Source organism: Amia ocellicauda, chromosome 1 (assembly GCF_036373705.1).
Source record: "Amia ocellicauda isolate fAmiCal2 chromosome 1, fAmiCal2.hap1, whole genome shotgun sequence".
NCBI lineage: Eukaryota > Metazoa > Chordata > Actinopteri > Amiiformes > Amiidae > Amia > Amia ocellicauda.
This window is the reverse complement of record NC_089850.1, coordinates 46,251,251-46,270,427: the sequence shown is the minus strand read 5'-3', so window position 1 is coordinate 46,270,427 and position 19,177 is coordinate 46,251,251. Positions and strand designations below refer to the sequence as shown.

The window sequence follows — 19,177 nt, the reverse complement described above, 5'->3', positions numbered from 1 at the left end:
CAATGCATGAGTGATGCCCCTCATACAGCAGCTCTACACCACAGCTCTCAGATGGTCCCAGCCGTATTAGACAGCTGCAGTCTGGACATCGGTAGCCTCCTAAATGTCTGTAGCCCATAAATTAGCCCGGCTTTGGCCCGAAAATGTGTCCTTTGCCAGCCCCCCAGTGCAGAAAAAAAAGTCTGCCACTGTCTTCTGATGTACATGGGGGTTTAATTGGTATGGTCTCATTGTCAATGTCTTGCTTCACATTCCACAATCTTTTTTGGTGTTCCAAATGTTTCAGGATGTGGGTTAATGTTGCTTTCCATCTCGCATGAAAGCATTAAAGAAAGAATGTTTGCATGAAAAACGTATTATGTACAAAAAAATGTACTTTGTAAATTAAATTCAGGTTAACCAGTAATTGGTTCACTTACTTACCAATTGGTCCAGCATTATATTTTGCAAAATATCAAACAACTACATTTAAATCAAGTGTATATTAAATAAGAGTTCTTGGAGGGGGGGCGGAGTAAAAACAAAATTTAAATATAAATTACAGGGCGACCCTATCTATCATATGTATTGAATTTTGTTTGAAACTATTTATTGTAACAAGCAAATCAGAGAATGAAATTGGCCATGAGACTGCACTTGTGTTGGTGCTTGATACATAATCTGGTCTCCCATCTCAAAGTTGTTTTTATTTGTATTTTATTTAATATACAAGAGGCAGGAGCCAATTCTAAAGAGTTAAAAAATGACATATAAAACTGTAATATATATATAGTAAATCCTACTTTAAATTATTTAATTAAAAGTACAGTATGATATAATATATATATATATATATATATATATATATATATATATATATATACAGTGAGGGAAAAAAGTATTTGATGCCCTGCTGATTTTGTACGTTTGCCCACTGACAAAGAAATGATCAGTCTATAATTTTAATGGTAGGTGTATTTTAACAGTGAGAGACAGAATAACAACAAAAAAATCCAGAAAAACGCATTTCAAAAAAGTTATAAATTGATTTGCATGTTAATGAGGGAAATAAGTATTTGATCCCCTATCAATCAGCAAGATTTCTGGCTCCCAGGTGTCTTTCATACAGGTAACGAGCTGAGATTAGGAGCACTCTCTTAAAGGGAGTGCTCCTAATCTCAACTCGTTAACTGTATAAAAGACACCTGTCTACAGAACAATCAATCAATCAGATTCCAAACTCTCCACCATGGCCAAGACCAAAGAGCTGTCCAAGGATGTCAGGGACAAGATTGTAGACCTACACAAGGCTGGAATGGGCTACAAGACCATCACCAAGCAGCTTGGTGAGAAGGTGACAACAGTTGGTGCGATTATTCGCAAATGGAAGAAACACAAAATAACTGTCAGTCTCCCTCGGTCTGGGGCTCCATGCAAGATCTCACCTCGTGGAGTTTCAATGATCATGAGAACGGTGTGGAATCAGCCCAGAACTACACGGGAGGATCTTGTTAATGATCTCAAGGCAGCTGGGACCATAGTCACCAAGAAAACAATTGGTAACACACTACGCCGTGAAGGACTGAAATCCTGCAGCGCCCGCAAGGTTCCCCTGCTCAAGAAAGCACATGTACAGGACCGTCTGAAGTTTGCCAACATCTGAAAGGTTCAGAGGAGAACTGGGTGAAAGTGTTGTGGCCAGATGAGACCAAAATCGAGCTCTTTGGCATCAACTCAACTCGCTGTGTTTGGAGGAGGAGGAATGACCCCAAGAACACCATCCCCACCTTCAAACATGGAGGTGGAAACATTATGCTTTGGGGGTGTTTTTCTGCTATGGGGACAGGACAACTGCACTGCATCAAAGGGACGATGGACGGGGCCATGTACCATCAAATCTTGGGTGAGAACCTCCTTCCCTCAGCCAGGGCATTGAAAATGGGTCGTGGATGGGTAATCCAGCATGACAATGACCTAAAACACACAGCCAAGGCAACAAAGGAGTGGCTCAAGAAGAAGCACATTAAAGTCCTGGAGTGGCCTAGCCAGTCTCCAGACCTTAATCCCATAGAAAATCTGTGGAGGGAGCTGAAGGTTCGAGTTGTCAAACGTCAGCATTGAAACCTTAATGATTTTGAGAGGATCTGCAAAGAGGAGTGGGACAAAATCCCTCCTGAGATGTGTGCAAACCTGGTGGCCAACTACAAGAAACGTCTGACCTCTTTGATTGCCAGCAAGGGTTTTGCCACCAAGTACTAAATTGAAGTGGTCAAATACTTATTTCCCTCATTAACATGCAAATCAATTTATAACTTTTTTGAAATGCGTTTTTCTGGATTTTTTTGTTGTTATTCTGTCTCTCACTGTTAAAACACACCTACCATTAAAATGATAGACTGATCATTTCTTTGTCAGTGGGCAAACGTACAAAATCAGCAAGGGATCAAATACTTTTTTCCCCCACTGTATATATATATATATATATATATATATATATATTATATCATACTGTACTTTTAATTAAATAATTTAAAGTAGGATTTAATATACCGAGTTCAGTACCCCAGTGGTTCTGTCAAATCATCCCACATCCTAGATTATGACTTTCATGGATCATTCAAGGTCCAATCTGTCCACTCCATTCTTCTAGAAATGTTTCTGACATGTTATACATTATAATTGCCTTTGTCCCTATGTCCACAGCAATGAAGGTAGTGCTTTGCCCATAATGCATTTCAGTTGGTTAAAATATAACTTTATTATTTTAATTTCTACCAAATGTATCCTGGTCATTACAAAAAACCTTTTCCATTTCAGCTTTATTCTGCAATACAATAGCCCTGACTGAAGCATTTCATACATTCTCATTTTTAATCTGCTTCATACCAACCTAATCACTGTTTCACTCATCCTAACCCTAAAACTATAACCCTAACCCTGTTACCCTAACCCTATCCCTGTAACCTTACCCCTAAAGCCATAAACCTAACCCTGTAACCCTAAGCCTATATCCCTAATCCTTAACCTAAACCTAACCTAACCTAATTACATATATTTTAAGCCATATATACATTTTGTTTAAAGTAATCCTAACCTTAACTCCTTACAAAAACATTGAAACCTAAGTTCTAACCTTAATGATACCTATCTTAAATAATATATATACTCTGCTTTAAAATAAACCTAACTCCTTATAACAAACTATTGAAACCTAGACTCTAACTATAATTTCTATTTGTAAACTAATCCCAATCCTTACCCTGATTTTAATCCTAACCCATGTTTAGGATATATAGTAAAATACCTAAACTCTAATTCTATATTATAACCGATCTATAGGGTTATAAGGTTACGGCATTAGGGTTAAGGTTGTAGGGTTAGGGTAATGGTTACGGCTTTAGGGTTAAGGCTGTAGGGTAAAGGTTAGGGTTGTAGAGTTAAAGTTAGGGTTACGACCTTATGGTTAGGGTTACAGGCTTAGGGTTACGGCTTTAAAGTTAAGGTTGCAGGCATAGGGTTATGGCTTTAGGATTAGGGTTGTATGGTTAGGGTTAGGGTTGTAGGGCTAGAGTTATAATTAGGGTTAGGGTTAGGGTTAGGGTTGTAGGGCTAGAGTTATAATTAGGGTTAGGGTTAGGGTTGTAGGGCTAGAGTTATAATTAGGGTTACGGTGTTAGGGTTAGGGTTACTGGGTTAGGTTTAGGGTTAGGTTCATGGCTTTAGGGTTAGGGTTACAGGGTTACGGTTGTAGGCTAGGGTTAGGTTTATGGCTTTAGGGTTAGGGTTACTGGGTTAGGGTTAGGGTTAGGGTTGTAGGGCTAGGGTTAGGGTTAGGGATAGGGTTGGGGTTTGGGTTAGGGCTGTAGGGTAAAGGTTTGGGTATTAGGGTTAGGGTTAGGGTTAGGGTTGTAGGGCTATAGTTATAATTAGGGTTACGGCGTTAGGGTTAGGGTTACTGTGTTAGGGTTAGGGTTAGGGTTATGGCTTTAGGGTTAGGGTTAGGGTTAGGGTTAGGGTTAGGGTTGTAGGGCTTGGGTTAGGGTTAGGGTTAGGTTTATGGCTTTAGGGTTGGGGTTACTGCGTTAGGATTAGGGTTGTAGGGCTAGGGTTAGGGTTAGGGTTAGGGTTATGGCTTTAGGGTTAGGGTTAGGGTTAGGGTTAGGGTTGTAGGGCTTGGGTTAGGGTTAGGGTTAGGTTTATGGCTTTAGGGTTGGGGTTACTGGATTAGGGTTAGGGTTAGGGTTAAGGTTATGTTCATGGCTTTAGGGTTAGGGTTACTGCGTTAGGATTAGGGTTGTAGGGCTAGGGTTAGGGTTAGGGATAGGTTTATGGCTTTAGGGTTAGTGTTAGGGTTAGGTTTAGGGTTACTGGATTAGGGTTAGGGTTAGGTTTAGGTTTATGTTCATGGCTTGATGGTTAGGGTTGCTGGGTTAGGGTAAGGGTTAGATTTATGGCTTTAGGCTTAGGGTTACAGCTTTAGTGTTAGGCTTAGGGTTAGGTTTATGTTTTTAGGATTATGGTTACAGGCTTAGGGTTACGGCTTTAAAGTTAAGGTTGCAGGCATAGGGTTATGGCTTTAGGATTAGGGTTGTAGGGCTAGGGTTAGGGTTAGGGTTAGAGGGCTAGAGTTATAATTAGGGTTACGGCGTTAGGGTTAGGGTTACTTGATTAGGTTTAGGGTTAGGGTTAGGGTTAGGGTTGTAGGGCTAGGGTTAGGTTTATGGCTTTAGGGTTAAGGTTACAGAGTTTGGTTTAGGGTTAGGTTCATGGCTTTAGGGTTAGGGTTACAGGGTCAGGGTTGTAGGGCTAGGGTTAGGGTTGGGGTTACTGGGTTAGGTTTAGGGTTATGTTCATGGCTTTAGGGTTAGGGTTACAGGGTTACGGTTGTAGGCTAGGGTTAGGTTTATGGCTTTAGGGTTAGGGTTACTGGGTTAGGGTTAGGATTAGTGTTGTAGGGCTAGGGTTAGGGTTAGGGATAGGTTTATGGCTTTAGGGTTAGGGTTAGGATTGGGGTTTGGGTTGGGGTTTGGGTTGGGGTTTGGGTTGTAGGGCTATAGTTATAATTAGGGTTAGGGTTACAGGGTTACGGTTGTAGGCTAGGGTTAGGTTTATGGCTTTAGGGTTAGGGTTACTGGGTTAGGGTTAGGGTTAGGTTTATGGCTTTAGGGTTAGGGTTACTGGATTAGGGTTAGGGTTAGGGTTATGTTCATGGCTTTAGGGTTAGGGTTACTGGGTTAGGGTTAGGGTTGTAGGGCTAGGGTTAGGTTTATGGCTTTAGGGTTAAGGTTACAGAGTTTGGTTTAGGGTTAGGTTCATGGCTTTAGGGTTAGGGTTACAGGGTCAGGGTTGTAGGGCTAGGGTTAGGGTTAGGGTTAGAGGGCTAGAGTTATAATTAGGGTTACGGCATTAGGGTTAGGGTTACTTGATTAGGTTTTGGGTTAGGGTTAGGGTTGTAGGGCTAGGGTTAGGTTTATGGCTTTAGGGTTAAGGTTACAGAGTTTGGTTTAGGGTTAGGTTCATGGCTTTAGGGTTAGGGTTACAGGGTCAGGGTTGTAGGGCTAGGGTTAGGGTTAGGGTTACTGGGTTAGGTTTAGGGTTATGTTCATTGCTTTAGGGTTAGGGTTACAGGGTTACGGTTGTAGGCTAGGGTTAGGTTTATGGCTTTAGGGTTAGGGTTACTGGGTTAGGGTTAGGATTAGTGTTGTAGGGCTAGGGTTAGGGTTAGGGATAGGTTTATGGCTTTAGGGTTAGGGTTAGGATTGGGGTTTGGGTTGGGGTTTGGGTTGGGGTTTGGGTTGGGGTTTGGGTTGTAGGGCTATAGTTTTAATTAGGGTTAGGGTTACAGGGTTACGGTTGTAGGCTAGGGTTAGGTTTATGGCTTTAGGGTTAGGGTTACTGGGTTAGGGTTAGGATTAGTGTTGTAGGGCTAGGGTTAGGGTTAGGGATAGGTTCATGGCTTTAGGGTTAAGGTTACAGGTTTAGGTTTAGGGTTAGGTTCATGGCTTTAGGTTTAGGGTTACAGGGTTAGGGTTACGGCTTTAGGGTTAGGCTTAGGGTTAGGTTTATGTTTTTAGGGTTAGGGTTACAGGCTTAGGGTTAGGGTTAGGTTTATGGCTTTAGGGTTAGGGTTACAAGGTTAGGGTTAGGGTTAGGTTTATGGCTTTAGGGTTAGGGTTACTGGATTAGGGTTAGGGTTAGGGTTATGTTCATGGCTTTAGGGTTAGGGTTACTGGGTTAGGGTTAGGGTTGTAGGGCTAGGGTTAGGGTTAGGGATAGGTTTATGGTTTTAGGGTTAGGGTTAGGGTTACTGGATTAGGGTTAGGGTTAGGTTCAGGGTTATGTTCATGGCTTGATTGTTAGGGTTGCTGGGTTAGGGTTAGGGTTATTGTTAGGCTTAGGTTTATTCTTTAGGGTTAGGGTTACTGGATTAGGGTTAGGGTTAATTTTAGGGTTATTTTCATGGCTTGATTGTTAGGGTTGCTAGGTTAGGGTTAGGGTTATTGTTAGGATTAGGTTTATGGCTTTAGGGTTAGGGTTACTGGATTAGGGTTAGGGTTAGGTTTAGGGTTATTTTCTTGGCTTGATTGTTAGGGTTGCTGGGTTAGGGTTAGGGTTAGGGTTATTGTTAGGATTAGGTTTATGGCTTTAGGGTTATGGTTACTGGATTAGGGTTAGGGTTAGGTTTAGGGTTATGTTCATGGCTTGATTGTTAGGGTTGCTGGGTTAGGGTTAGGGTTAGGGTTTTAGTTAGGCTTAAATTTATGGCTTTAGGGTTAGGGTTACTGGATTAGGATTAGGGTTAGGTTTAGGTTTAGGTTAATGTTCATGGCTTAATGGTTAGGGTTGCTGGGTTAGGGTAAGGGTTAGATTTATGGCTTTAGGCTTAGGGTTACAGCTTTAGTGTTAGGCTTAGGGTTAGGTTTATGTTTTTAGGGTTAGGGTTAGGGTTAGGGTTGTAGGGCTAGAGTTATAATTAGGGTTAGGGTTAGGGTTGTAGGGCTAGAGTTATAATTAGGGTTACAGTGTTAGGGTTAGGGTTACTGGGTTAGGGTTAGGGTTAGGGTTAGGGTTATGGCTTTAGGGTTAGGGTTATGGCTTTAGGGTTAGGGTTACTGGATTAGGGTTAGGGTTAGGGTTATGTTCATGGCTTTAGGGTTAGGGTTACTGGGTTAGGGTTAGGGTTGTAGGGCTAGGGTTAGGGATAGGTTTATGGTTTTAGGGTTAGGGTTAGGGTTAGGGTTACTGGATTAGGGTTAGGGTTAGGTTCAGGGTTATGTTCATGGCTTGATTGTTAGGGTTGCTGGGTTAGGGTTAGGGTTATTGTTAGGTTTAGGTTTATTCTGTAGGGTTAGGGTTACTGGATTAGGGTTAGGGTTAGGTTTAGTGTTATGTTCATGGCTTGATTGTTAGGGTTGCTGGGTTAGGGTTAGGGTTAGGGTTATTGTTAGGCTTAGGTTTATGGCTTTAGGGTTAGGGTTACTGGATTAGGGTTAGGGTTATGTTCATGGCTTTAGGGTTAGGGTTACTGGGTTAGGGTTAGGGTTGTAGGGCTAGGGTTAGGTTTATGGCTTTAGGGTTAAGGTTACAGAGTTTGGTTTAGGGTTAGGTTCATGGCTTTAGGGTTAGGGTTACAGGGTCAGGGTTGTAGGGCTAGGGTTAGGGTTAGGGTTAGAGGGCTAGAGTTATAATTAGGGTTATGGCGTTAGGGTTAGGGTTACTTGATTAGGTTTAGGGTTAGGGTTGTAGGGCTAGGGTTAGGTTTATGGCTTTAGGGTTAAGGTTACAGAGTTTGGTTTAGGGTTAGGTTCATGGCTTTAGGGTTAGGGTTACAGGGTCAGGGTTGTAGGGCTTGGGTTAGGGTTACTGGGTTAGGTTTAGGGTTATGTTCATGGCTTTAAGGTTAGGGTTACAGGGTTACGGTTGTAGGCTAGAGTTAGGTTTATGGCTTTAGGGTTAGGGTTACTGGGTTAGGGTTAGGATTAGTGTTGTAGGGCTAGGGTTAGGGTTAGGGATAGGTTCATGGCTTTAGGGTTAAGGTTACAGGTTTAGGTTTAGGGTCAGGTTCATGGCTTTAGGTTTAGGGTTACAGGGTTAGGGTTACGGCTTTAGGGTTAGGCTTAGGGTTAGGTTTATGTTTTTAGGGTTAGGGTTACAGGCTTAGGGTTAGGGTTAGGTTTATGGCTTTAGGGTTAGGGTTACAGGTTTAGGGTTAGGGTTAGGGTTTTTGCTTTAGGGTTAGGGTTACAGGGTTAGGGTTAGGTTTATGGCTTTAGGGTTAGGGTTACTGGATTAGGGTTAGGGTTGTAGGGCTAGGGTTTGGGTTAGGGATAGGTTTATGGTTTTAGGGTTAGGGTTAGGGTTACTGGATTAGGGTTAGGGTTAGGTTCAGGGTTATGTTCGTGGCTTGATTGTTAGGGTTGCTAGGTTAGGGTTAGGGTTATTGTTAGGCTTAGGTTTATGGCTTTAGGGTTAGGGTTACTGGATTAGGGTTAGGGTTAGGTTTAGGGTTATGTTCATGGCTTGGTTGTTAGGGTTGCTGGGTTAGGGTTAGGGTTATTGTTAGGCTTAGGTTTATGGCTTTAGGGTTAGGGTTACTGGATTAGGATTAGGGTTAGGTTTAGGTTTAGGTTAATGTTCATGGCTTAATGGTTAGGGTTGCTGGGTTAGGGTAAGGGTTAGATTTATGGCTTTAGGCTTAGGGTTACAGCTTTAGTGTTAGGCTTAGGGTTAGGTTTATGTTTTTAGGGTTAGGGTTACAGGCTTAGGGTTACGGCTTTAAAGTTAAGGTTGCAGGCATAGGGTTATGGCTTTAGGATTAGGGTTGTAGGGCTAGGGTTAGGGTTAGGGTTGTAGGGCTAGAGTTATAATTAGGGTTAGGGTTAGGGTTGTAGGGCTAGAGTTATAATTAGGGTTACAGTGTTAGGGTTAGGGTTACTGGGTTAGGGTTAGGGTTAGGGTTATGGCTTTAGGGTTAGGGTTAGGGTTATGGCTTTAGGGTTAGGGTTACTGGATTAGGGTTAGGGTTAGGGTTATGTTCATGGCTTTAGGGTTAGGGTTACTGGGTTAGGGTTAAGGTTGTAGGTCTAGGGTTAGGGATAGGTTTATGGTTTTAGGGTTAGGGTTAGGGTTACTGGATTAGGGTTAGGGTTAGGTCCAGGGTTATGTTCATGGCTTGATTGTTAGGGTTGCTGGGTTAGGGTTAGGGTTGTAGGGCTAGGGTTAGGTTTATGGCTTTAGGGTTAAGGTTACAGAGTTTGGTTTAGGGTTAGGTTCCAGGCTTTAGGGTTAGGGTAACAGGGTCAGGGTTGTAGGGCTAGGGTTAGGGTTAGGGTTACTGGGTTAGGTTTAGGGTTATGTTCATGGCTTTAGGGTTAGGGTTACAGGGTTACGGTTGTAGGCTAGGGTTAGGTTTATGGCTTTAGGGTTAGGGTTACTGGGTTAGGGTTAGGATTAGTGTTGTAGGGCTAGGGTTAGGGTTAGGGATAGGTTTATGGCTTTAGGGTTAGGGTTAGGATTGGGGTTTGGGTTGGGGTTTGGGTTGTAGGGCTATAGTTATAATTAGGGTTAGGGTTACAGGGTTACGGTTGTAGGCTAGGGTTAGGTTTATGGCTTTAGGGTTAGGGTTACTGGGTTAGGGTTAGGGTTAGGTTTATGGCTTTAGGGTTAGGGTTACTGGGTTAGGGTTAGGATTAGTGTTGTAGGGCTAGGTTTAGGTTTAGGGTTAGGTTCATGGCTTTAGGTTTAGGGTTACAGGGTTAGGGTTACAGCTTTAGGGTTAGGCTTAGGGTTAGGTTTATGTTTTTAGGGTTAGGGTTACAGGCTTAGGGTTAGGGTTAGGTTTATGGCTTTAGGGTTAGGGTTACAGGGTTAGGGTTAGGGTTAGGTTTATGGCTTTAGGGTTAGGGTTACTGGATTAGGGTTAGTGTTAGGGTTATGTTCATGGCTTTAGGGTTAGGGTTACTGGGTTAGGGTTAGGGTTGTAGGGCTAGGGTTAGGGATAGGTTTATGGTTTTAGGGTTAGGGTTAGGGTTACTGGATTAGGGTTAGGGTTAGGTTCAGGGTTATGTTCATGGCTTGATTGTTAGGGTTGCTGGGTTAGGGTTAGGGTTATTGTTAGGCTTAGGTTTATTCTTTAGGGTTAGGGTTACTGGATTAGGGTTAGGGTTAATTTTAGGGTTATTTTCATGGCTTGATTGTTAGGGTTGCTGGGTTAGGGTTAGGGTTAGGGTTATTGTTAGGATTAGGTTTATGGCTTTAGGGTTAGGGTTACTGGATTAGGGTTAGGGTTAGGTTTAGGGTTATGTTCATGGCTTGATTGTTAGGGTTGCTGGGTTAGGGTTAGGGTTAGGGTTTTAGTTAGGCTTAAATTTATGGCTTTAGGGTTAGGGTTACTGGATTAGGATTAGGGTTAGGTTTAGGTTTAGATTAATGTTCATGGCTTAATGGTTAGGGTTGCTGGGTTAGGGTAAGGGTTAGATTTATGGCTTTAGGCTTAGGGTTACAGCTTTAGTGTTAGGCTTAGGGTTAGGTTTATGTTTTTAGGGTTAGGGTTAGGGTTAGGGTTGTAGGGCTAGAGTTATAATTAGGGTTAGGGTTAGGGTTGTAGGGCTAGAGTTATAATTAGGGTTACAGTGTTAGGGTTAGGGTTACTGGGTTAGGGTTAGGGTTAGGGTTATGGCTTTAGGGTTAGGGTTATGTTCATGGCTTTAGGGTTAGGGTTACTGGGTTAGGGTTAGGGTTGTAGGGCTAGGGTTAGGGATAGGTTTATGGTTTTAGGGTTAGGGTTAGGGTTAGGGTTACTGGATTAGGGTTAGGGTTAGGTTCAGGGTTATGTTCATGGCTTGATTGTTAGGGTTGCTGGGTTAGGGTTATTGTTAGGTTTAGGTTTATTCTGTAGGGTTAGGGTTACTGGATTAGGGTTAGGGTTATGTTCATGGCTTTAGGGTTAGGGTTACTGGGTTAGGGTTAGGGTTGTAGGGCTAGGGTTAGGTTTATGGCTTTAGGGTTAAGGTTACAGAGTTTGGTTTAGGGTTAGGTTCATGGCTTTAGGGTTAGGGTTACAGGGTTACGGTTGTAGGCTAGAGTTAGGTTTATGGCTTTAGGGTTAGGGTTACTGGGTTAGGGTTAGGATTAGTGTTGTAGGGCTAGGGTTAAGGTTACAGGTTTAGGTTTAGGGTCAGGTTCATGGCTTTAGGTTTAGGGTTACAGGGTTAGGGTTACGGCTTTAGGGTTAGGCTTAGGGTTAGGTTTATGTTTTTAGGGTTAGGGTTACAGGCTTAGGGTTAGGGTTAGGTTTATGGCTTTAGGGTTAGGGTTACAGGTTTAGGGTTAGGGTTAGGGTTTTTGCTTTAGGGTTAGGGTTACAGGGTTAGGGTTAGGTTTATGGCTTTAGGGTTAGGGTTACTGGATTAGGGTTAGGGTTGTAGGGCTAGGGTTAGGGTTAGGGATAGGTTTATGGTTTTAGGGTTAGGGTTAGGGTTACTGGATTAGGGTTAGGGTTAGGTTTAGGGTTATGTTCATGGCTTGGTTGTTAGGGTTGCTGGGTTAGGGTTAGGGTTATTGTTAGGCTTAGGTTTATGGCTTTAGGGTTAGGGTTACTTGATTAGGGTTAGGGTTGTAGGGCTAGGGTTAGGGTTAGGGATAGGTTTATGGTTTTAGGGTTAGGGTTAGGGTTACTGGATTAGGGTTAGGGTTAGGTTTAGGGTTATGTTCGTGGCTTGATTGTTAGGGTTGCTTGGTTAGGGTTAGGGTTATTGTTAGGCTTAGGTTTATGGCTTTTGGGTTAGGGTTACTGGATTAGGATTAGGGTTAGGTTTAGGTTTAGCTTAATGTTCATGGCTTGATGGTTAGGGTTGCTGGGTTAGTGTAAGGGTTAGATTTATGGCTTTAGGCTTAGGGTTACAGCTTTAGTGTTAGGCTTAGGGTTAGGTTTATGTTTTTAGGGTTAGGGTTACAGGCTTAGGGTTAGGGTTAGGTTTATGGCTTTAGTGTTAGGGTTACAGGGTTAGGGTTAGGGTTAGGTTTATGGCTTTAGGGTTAGGGTTACAGGGTTAGGGTTAGGGTTAGAGTTTTTGCTTTAGGGTTAGGGTTACAGGGTTAGGGTTAGGGTTAGGTTTATGGCTTTAGGGTTAGGGTTACTGGATTAGGGTTAGGGTTAGGGTTATGTTCATGGCTTTAGGGTTAGGGTTACTGGGTTAGGGTTAGGGTTGTAGGGCTAGGGTTAGGGTTAGGTTTATGGCTTTAGGGTTAGGGTTACAGGGTTAGGGTTAGGGTTAGAGTTTTTGCTTTAGGGTTAGGGTTACAGGGTTAGGGTTAGGGTTAGGTTTATGGCTTTAGGGTTAGGGTTACTGGATTAGGGTTAGGGTTAGGGTTATGTTCATGGCTTTAGGGTTAGGGTTACTGGGTTAGGGTTAGGGTTGTAGGGCTAGGGTTAGGGTTAGGGATAGGTTTATGGTTTTAGGGTTATGGTTAGGGTTACTGGAAGGTTAAGATTTGAAGCAAGTATTTTAATGATGACGAGGGCAAAATTTGCATGCAAGTCACCACAAGCATGATAAGGCTGCAAAACAACTAAAATTGGGTGAATACAGCCTTATATTTGCATGAGATTTGAAGTGTTTTATTTATTTATAAATTTATGGCTTTAGGGTTAGGGTTACTGGATTAGGATTAGGGTTAGGTTCAGGGTTATGTTCATGGCTTGATTGTTAGGGTTGCTGGGTTAGGGTTAGGGTTATTGTTAGGCTTAGGTTTATTCTTTAGGGTTAGGGTTACTGGATTAGGGTTAGGGTTAATTTTAGGGTTATTTTCATGGCTTGATTGTTAGGGTTGCTGGGTTAGGGTTAGGGTTAGGGTTATTGTTAGGATTAGGTTTATGGCTTTAGGGTTAGGGTTACTGGATTAGGGTTAGGGTTAGGTTTAGGGTTATGTTAATGGCTTGATTGTTAGGGTTGCTGGGTTAGGGTTAGGGTTAGGGTTTTAGTTAGCCTTAAATTTATGGCTTTAGGGTTAGGGTTACTGGATTAGGATTAGGGTTAGGTTTAGGTTAATGTTCATGGCTTAATGGTTAGGGTTGCTGGGTTAGGGTTAGGGTTAGGCTTAGAGTTAGGTTTATGTTTTTAGGGTTAGGGTTAGGGTTATTGCTTTAGGGTTAGGGTTACAGGGTTAGGGTTAGGTTTATGGCTTTAGGGTTAGGGTTACTGGATTAGGGTTAGGGTTAGGGTTGTAGGGCTAGGGTTAGGGTTAGGGTTAGGTTTATGGCTTTAGGGTTAGGGTTACTGGGTTAGGGTTAGGGTTTGGGTTGTAGGGCTAGGGTTAGGGTTAGGGTTAGGTTTATGGCTTTAGGGTTAGGGTTAGGGTTAGGGTTATAGTTAGGCTTAGGTTTATGGCTTTAGGGTTAGGGTTAGGTTTAGGGTTGTGTTCATGGCTTGAGAGTTAGGGTTGCTGGGTTAGGGTAAGGGTTGTAGGGCAAGAGTTAGGATTAGGGTTATGGCTTTAGGGTTACGGCTTTAGGGTTAGGGTTACTGGTTTCGGGTTGTAACCCTAACCCAGTAACTCTAACCCTAAAGCCATAAACCTAACCCTAACTATAATCCAAAACCTGTTATCCTAATCCTTTTGAATGGCAGAGAACCAGCATTTCTATCTTCTGTTTCCAATACTTAATTTGCTCTACTTTACTGCTGCACTTGCACTGCTTCTTCTTCTGTGGTCCGAAGAGCAATATGACTTCTGTATAATTTTAATATCCTACTGCATAAGTGATGCTGAGTTTTAATGGTCTTGTTGTAAATACAGTTTTCATGCATGTGGATGGTTTTTGTTTGTACGTCCAAGTTGGTTTGTGATTCGCTCTCAGGTCTGCATGAGGTAAAATGCAAAATGTTCTCTCTTTCTGCATTGGAGGTTTACATATACATAGATAACTGCTTGCCACCAAAGAGAACCTGTCAGACTAACCCATTTTCGACATGATTTGTTGAAGGTCAAACATCCACCATGGGTATTTGAATGTATACCTGCCATGTAGTCTGTTTTAATTCCTGGATTACATAACTTGAGAGACAGGGTGCCTGATCTGTAGTGTAGTGTAGTCAGGGAAAGGGTTTGAGAGGCCCAGCAGCAATTTATTTTTTATTTGCATTGTTCTGTTTGAATCACTTAACATTTTTCAAATGTGCCATTACATCCCATTACACCCCAGTCTTTAAAAATTATATAAATGAATAACAGTACCTTGGCTCAGCAAATTAAACACAAACAAATACCATTCAGATGTGACCTCAGCAGCTGTCCACTGGGGAGAATGCCTTGAAGACACGAATCAAGAACACTTGTCTGTAGTCTATAGGTGAATTGAAAATGGCCAGCAAAGAGCCTTTTTTAATCACTCGTTAGCAATATTTCAGCAGAAAAGACAGCCTGGCCCATAGCCAAAGGAGCCTTGCCTACTCTGAGCTCCTTCATCATGAACCAGAATTCACTTCACACTTACGAGATTTACAGATCAGCTACATTAAAGAACATATTTATCTAGAGTTTTAGTTGTATTCTCTACAGACAACAATTTGTAACTGATGTAAGACCGGAAAATGAAACTTTGGACATCTTCTTTGGGAATTTTCATGACTGTGTATATAGATACAAGTTCTCAGTTTCACCATTACAGTTACAGTTACAAAATATATGAGCATAGTTTTTTTTTTTTTTTTGGTCATATACACACATTACGTACAGATGGAATTAATCCAGGCGCAATAGAACAGAACGTGTTTTTACTAAATTCCCAACTAAAACAAAAAAACGACCTTCATTTTCACCCACCATCCTTCACTAATAAGAGTATTACATCACACCGCTAGTATTTCGAAACCTACAGAGAACAAGAAAAGCATCTGTGCTCATTAGGAAGAGTTGCTCACATTGTCCTCTGCTGTCTGATCCTGTCCACAGCTGGCTGAAGGGACAGCAAGAGGACAAGCAGGACACTGATGTCCACTACCATTCACTGACGGGAGAAGGCAACTTCAACTGGCGCTTTATCTACCCCTTTGACTACCTGCTGGCGGAGGAAAAGATCGTTATCTCCAAGAAGGAGTCCATGTTCTCCTGGGATGAGACCGAGTACAAGATCCCCGCACGCCTCACGCTGCAAGTGTGGGATGCTGACCATTTCTCCGCTGATGACTTCCTTGGTGCGCCAGTCTCCATCACTCCCTGTGCTGTGCCCATTCTGTGCTGGCTTTGCAGCGTTAACCATCATCCCCATCTGCACTTGACGATCCGAGCAGATAGACAGCAGCCATGATTTTAACTTGCTGAATATAGATTGAAATATAATTATGCATATATAAAAAACAAATTGAGACTTGCTGATCACAGACAGCAAAGTTTGTCAAGTAGTCAATATACCCCAGTTACATTTTCCCTGTTCACATCACTCTGTGCTTCAACCCTTTGCTTGCCATGTCTACAATGGCATCCACCCTTTCACTCAGGCATAAGCGCTAATGGCATGACTAAAGGGTTATTCTGTTTCCCTGTGCAGGAGCAATTGAGCTGGACCTAAACCGCTTCCCCCGCGGGGCAAAAACAGCTAAGCAGTGCTCCATAGACATGGTGCTGAGCGAGCAGGAGCTGCCCACCATCTCCATCTTCAAGCAGAAGAGGGTCAAAGGATGGTGGCCTTTCGTGGCCCGGGACGAGAACGACGAAATGGAGCTCACGGTAAATGGAACACCTCCATTTTGACAATGTGCTCCACCACTGTAAGAGAGGCCCGCTAAACTAAGTAAATTAAATAACTTAAATATGTCAGCCCTGCCCTTACACATGAAATCCTGAGCCACAGGCTGCGATGCTCAGTGCCTGGGATTCTGACTCCTGGTATCTTGGGTTTCAGAGCAGCAGCCTCCCTCTGAGGAGCACAAATGTGTGCTGGAGAAATTCCAAACCAAACCATTGTGCTTTTCTGCCACTGCCGTCAAGTCCATCCTCCTGCTCAGGGGGCAAAGGACTTCCCTGTTGCAGAGCAGGAAGAGAGATTTTAAATATGACACACAGGCATGCACCAGGGGGAAGTCGAGGGGTTTTGTGCTTGCAGACTTCTTCCAGTCCAGCCCAGTGGTCCTGTTGGGGGTGAGATACAGGCAGTCCCACCTGCTTTCATCAGTCGGTGACAGCTCTCTGTCTCTCCAGGGTAAAGTGGAGGCAGAGTTGCAGCTCCTGAGTGCAGAGGAAGCGGAGAAGTGTCCGGCCGGCCTTGGGCGCAATGAGCCTGACCCACTGGAGAAACCCAAGTAAGCCCATCCTCCATAGAACACCTAGGACCTGCATTAGCACACACCCATATGGTACCCCTGCTTCCCACACCAAGGGCCTGATTTTCCCAAAGCTGGTCAAATATTTACTCAAGCGTTCAAAGCTATTATTTTTTTCAAATTAAGACCATTTACTGGGGGTTTTATTGAAACCTTTCTGTGTGAGGAGAGAAGATAAGTGTGTTACTGTGACTCTTATAAACACATACTGCCATGAGTCCTTAGCAAATCCCACTTTGAGAAAGCAGGCCCAAAGCCCCCGGTGAGTAATAGAACACAAAGGAAAAATCTATTTAGCATACAGGTACTAAAAGCTGTAATTGCTATTGTGATATGAAGTCATCATCTTTTACTTATTTATTTAGAGGGGTCAGGGGAGCGTATCTCATTATTCAATGCTGGGTGCAAGTACACTCCACAAAGTCTTCTGTGGTTGATGGACAACAACAGTAGCCAAAGAAAGTTCCAGAGTAAGGACAGTAGAGGTATGCAGTTTATTACTGACCACAGAGACAGCCACCCCTCACCTGTAATCTGCTTTTTTAAATGAAAGTGACTCTCTTAAACTTGTACAGCAGATGCAGCTTACAGTAGTGAATGGTGGGTTTGTCACAATGGGTAACAGAGAGTCCTGCTGCAGTACGATGGTGGGGACAGACAGTCTGTGTTCAGTGATGACTGAGCAGGAGTCTTAAATCCAACCAGTTTTAGCTGGGCCTTGGCTAAAAGCTGTGAAACTATGAAGAATGAGAAGATGTTGTATTGAAGTAACCTGACATAACCAAATACATTGAAAGATTGTGTACATCTGTATTGGTGTTCCTCAGTATTCCGCAACAAGTGAATCAATACTATTAGGGGCCACAGAATCCTCTATGTCAGTAATGCATCATGGAAAATATCCCTTTTCCTGTGGAGCTGTCCAATGTGTGGATAGATGCTCCACCATCCCAGAGGACTTAACAAACAAACACTGGGATCAGAGGAATCATGTGTTTGGTTGTCACAGAGGTATTATATATATATATATATATATATATATATATATATATATATATATATATATACAGTGAGGGAAAAAAGTATTTGATCCCCTGCTGATTTTGTATGTTTGCCCACTGACAAAGAAATGATCAGTCTATAATTTAAATGGTAGGTGTATTTTAACAGTGAGAGACAGAATAACAGCAAAAAAATCCAGAAAAACGCATTTCAAAAAAGTTATAAATTGATTTGCATGTTAATGAGGGAAATAAGTATTTGATCCCCTATCAATCAGCAAGATTTCTGGCTCCCAGGTGTCTTTTATACAGGTAACGAGCTGAGATTAGGAGCACTCTCTTAAAGGGAGTGCTCCTAATCTCAGCTCGTTACCTGTATAAAAGACACCTGTCCACAGAAGCAATCAATCAATCAGATTCCAAACTCTCCACCATGGCCAAGACCAAAGAGCTGTCCAAGGATGTCAGGGACAAGATTGTAGACCTACACAAGGCTGGAATGGGCTACAAGACCATCGCCAAGCAGCTTGGTGAGAAGGTGACAACAGTTGGTGCGATTATTCGCAAATGGAAGAAACACAAAATAACTGTCAGTCTCCCTCGGTCTGGGGCTCCATGCAAGATCTCACCTCGTGGAGTTTCAATGATCATGAGAACGGTGAGGAATCAGCCCAGAACTACACGGGAGGATCTTATTAATGATCTCAAGACAGCTGGGACCATAGTCACCAAGAAAACAATTGGTAACACACTACGCCGTGAAGGACTGAAATCCTGCAGCGCCCGCAAGGTCCCCCTGCTCAAGAAAGCACATGTTCAGGCCCGTCTGAAGTTTGCCAACATCTGAATGATTCAGAGGAGAACTGGGTGAAAGTGTTGTGGTCAGATGAGACCAAAATCGAGCTCTTTGGCATCAACTCAACTCGCCGTGTTTGGAGGAGGAGGAATGACCCCAAGAACACCATCCCCACCGTCAAACATGGAGGTGGAAACATTATGCTTTAGGGGTGTTTTTCTGCTAAGGGGACAGGACAACTGCACCGCATCAAAGGGACGATGGACGGGGCCATGTACCATCAAATCTTGGGTGAGAACCTCCTTCCCTCAGCCAGGGCATTGAAAATGGGTCGTGGGTGGGTAATCCAGCATGACAATGACGTAAAACACACAGCCAAGGCAACAAAGGAGTGGCTCAAGAAGAAGCACATTAAGGTCCTGGAGTGGCCTAGCCAGTCTCCAGACCTTAATCCCATAGAAAATCTGTGGAGGGAGCTGAAGGTTCGAGTTGCCAAACGTCAGCCTCGAAACCTTAATGACTTGGAGAGGATCGAAGGGGTCAAATACTTATTTCCCCCCTTAACATGCAAATCAATGTATATATTTTTTGAAATGTGTTTTTCTGGATTTTTTTGGTGTTATTCTGTCTCTCACTGTTAAAATACAACTACCATTAAAATTATAGACTGATCATTTCTTTGTCAGTAGGCAAACGTACAAAATCAGCAGGGGATCAAATACCTTTTTCCCTCCCTCATATATAAAATTAACTTTAGAGCTATATATAGCTATGTAGATTACGCCGTTCAAACCGGATGCTGCAGTCTGGTCTGTTCATGCTTGTTCACCCCAATCAGCACATGATATACTGCCTGTGCGGAGAAGATGCTAGACTGTGTTGGCTTAGCTACAGTAATGCATGCCTGCGTGTGACTGACCCAGTTTGGGGAGCGCGTGCTTCCTTGTGATCAATGAGACACTCTTGTGGGGAGCTGAGTACGGCAACGGTGCTGTCCTTTTCCACTGCAGTCTGTGTAACAGTCCTCCCTTCTACTGCCATTACTCTGCCTGCCACAGGAGCCAATGTTTATGCTGTATGGT

General features: G+C 43.0%; 1 protein-coding gene across 3 annotated transcripts in view; it reads left to right on the top strand.

Annotated features, from left to right (window-relative positions):
• otofa (otoferlin a) overlaps nucleotides 1-19,177 on the top strand; it is a 70,766-nt gene that overhangs the window by 45,725 nt on the left and 5,864 nt on the right. For all 3 annotated transcript variants that reach the window (XM_066707168.1, XM_066707183.1, XM_066707174.1), the window contains exons 39-41: nucleotides 14,932-15,173; nucleotides 15,527-15,705; nucleotides 16,177-16,277. In XM_066707168.1, coding sequence (XP_066563265.1) covers nucleotides 14,932-15,173; nucleotides 15,527-15,705; nucleotides 16,177-16,277 — 522 coding nt within the window. The remainder of the gene's footprint in view (nucleotides 1-14,931; nucleotides 15,174-15,526; nucleotides 15,706-16,176; nucleotides 16,278-19,177) is intronic.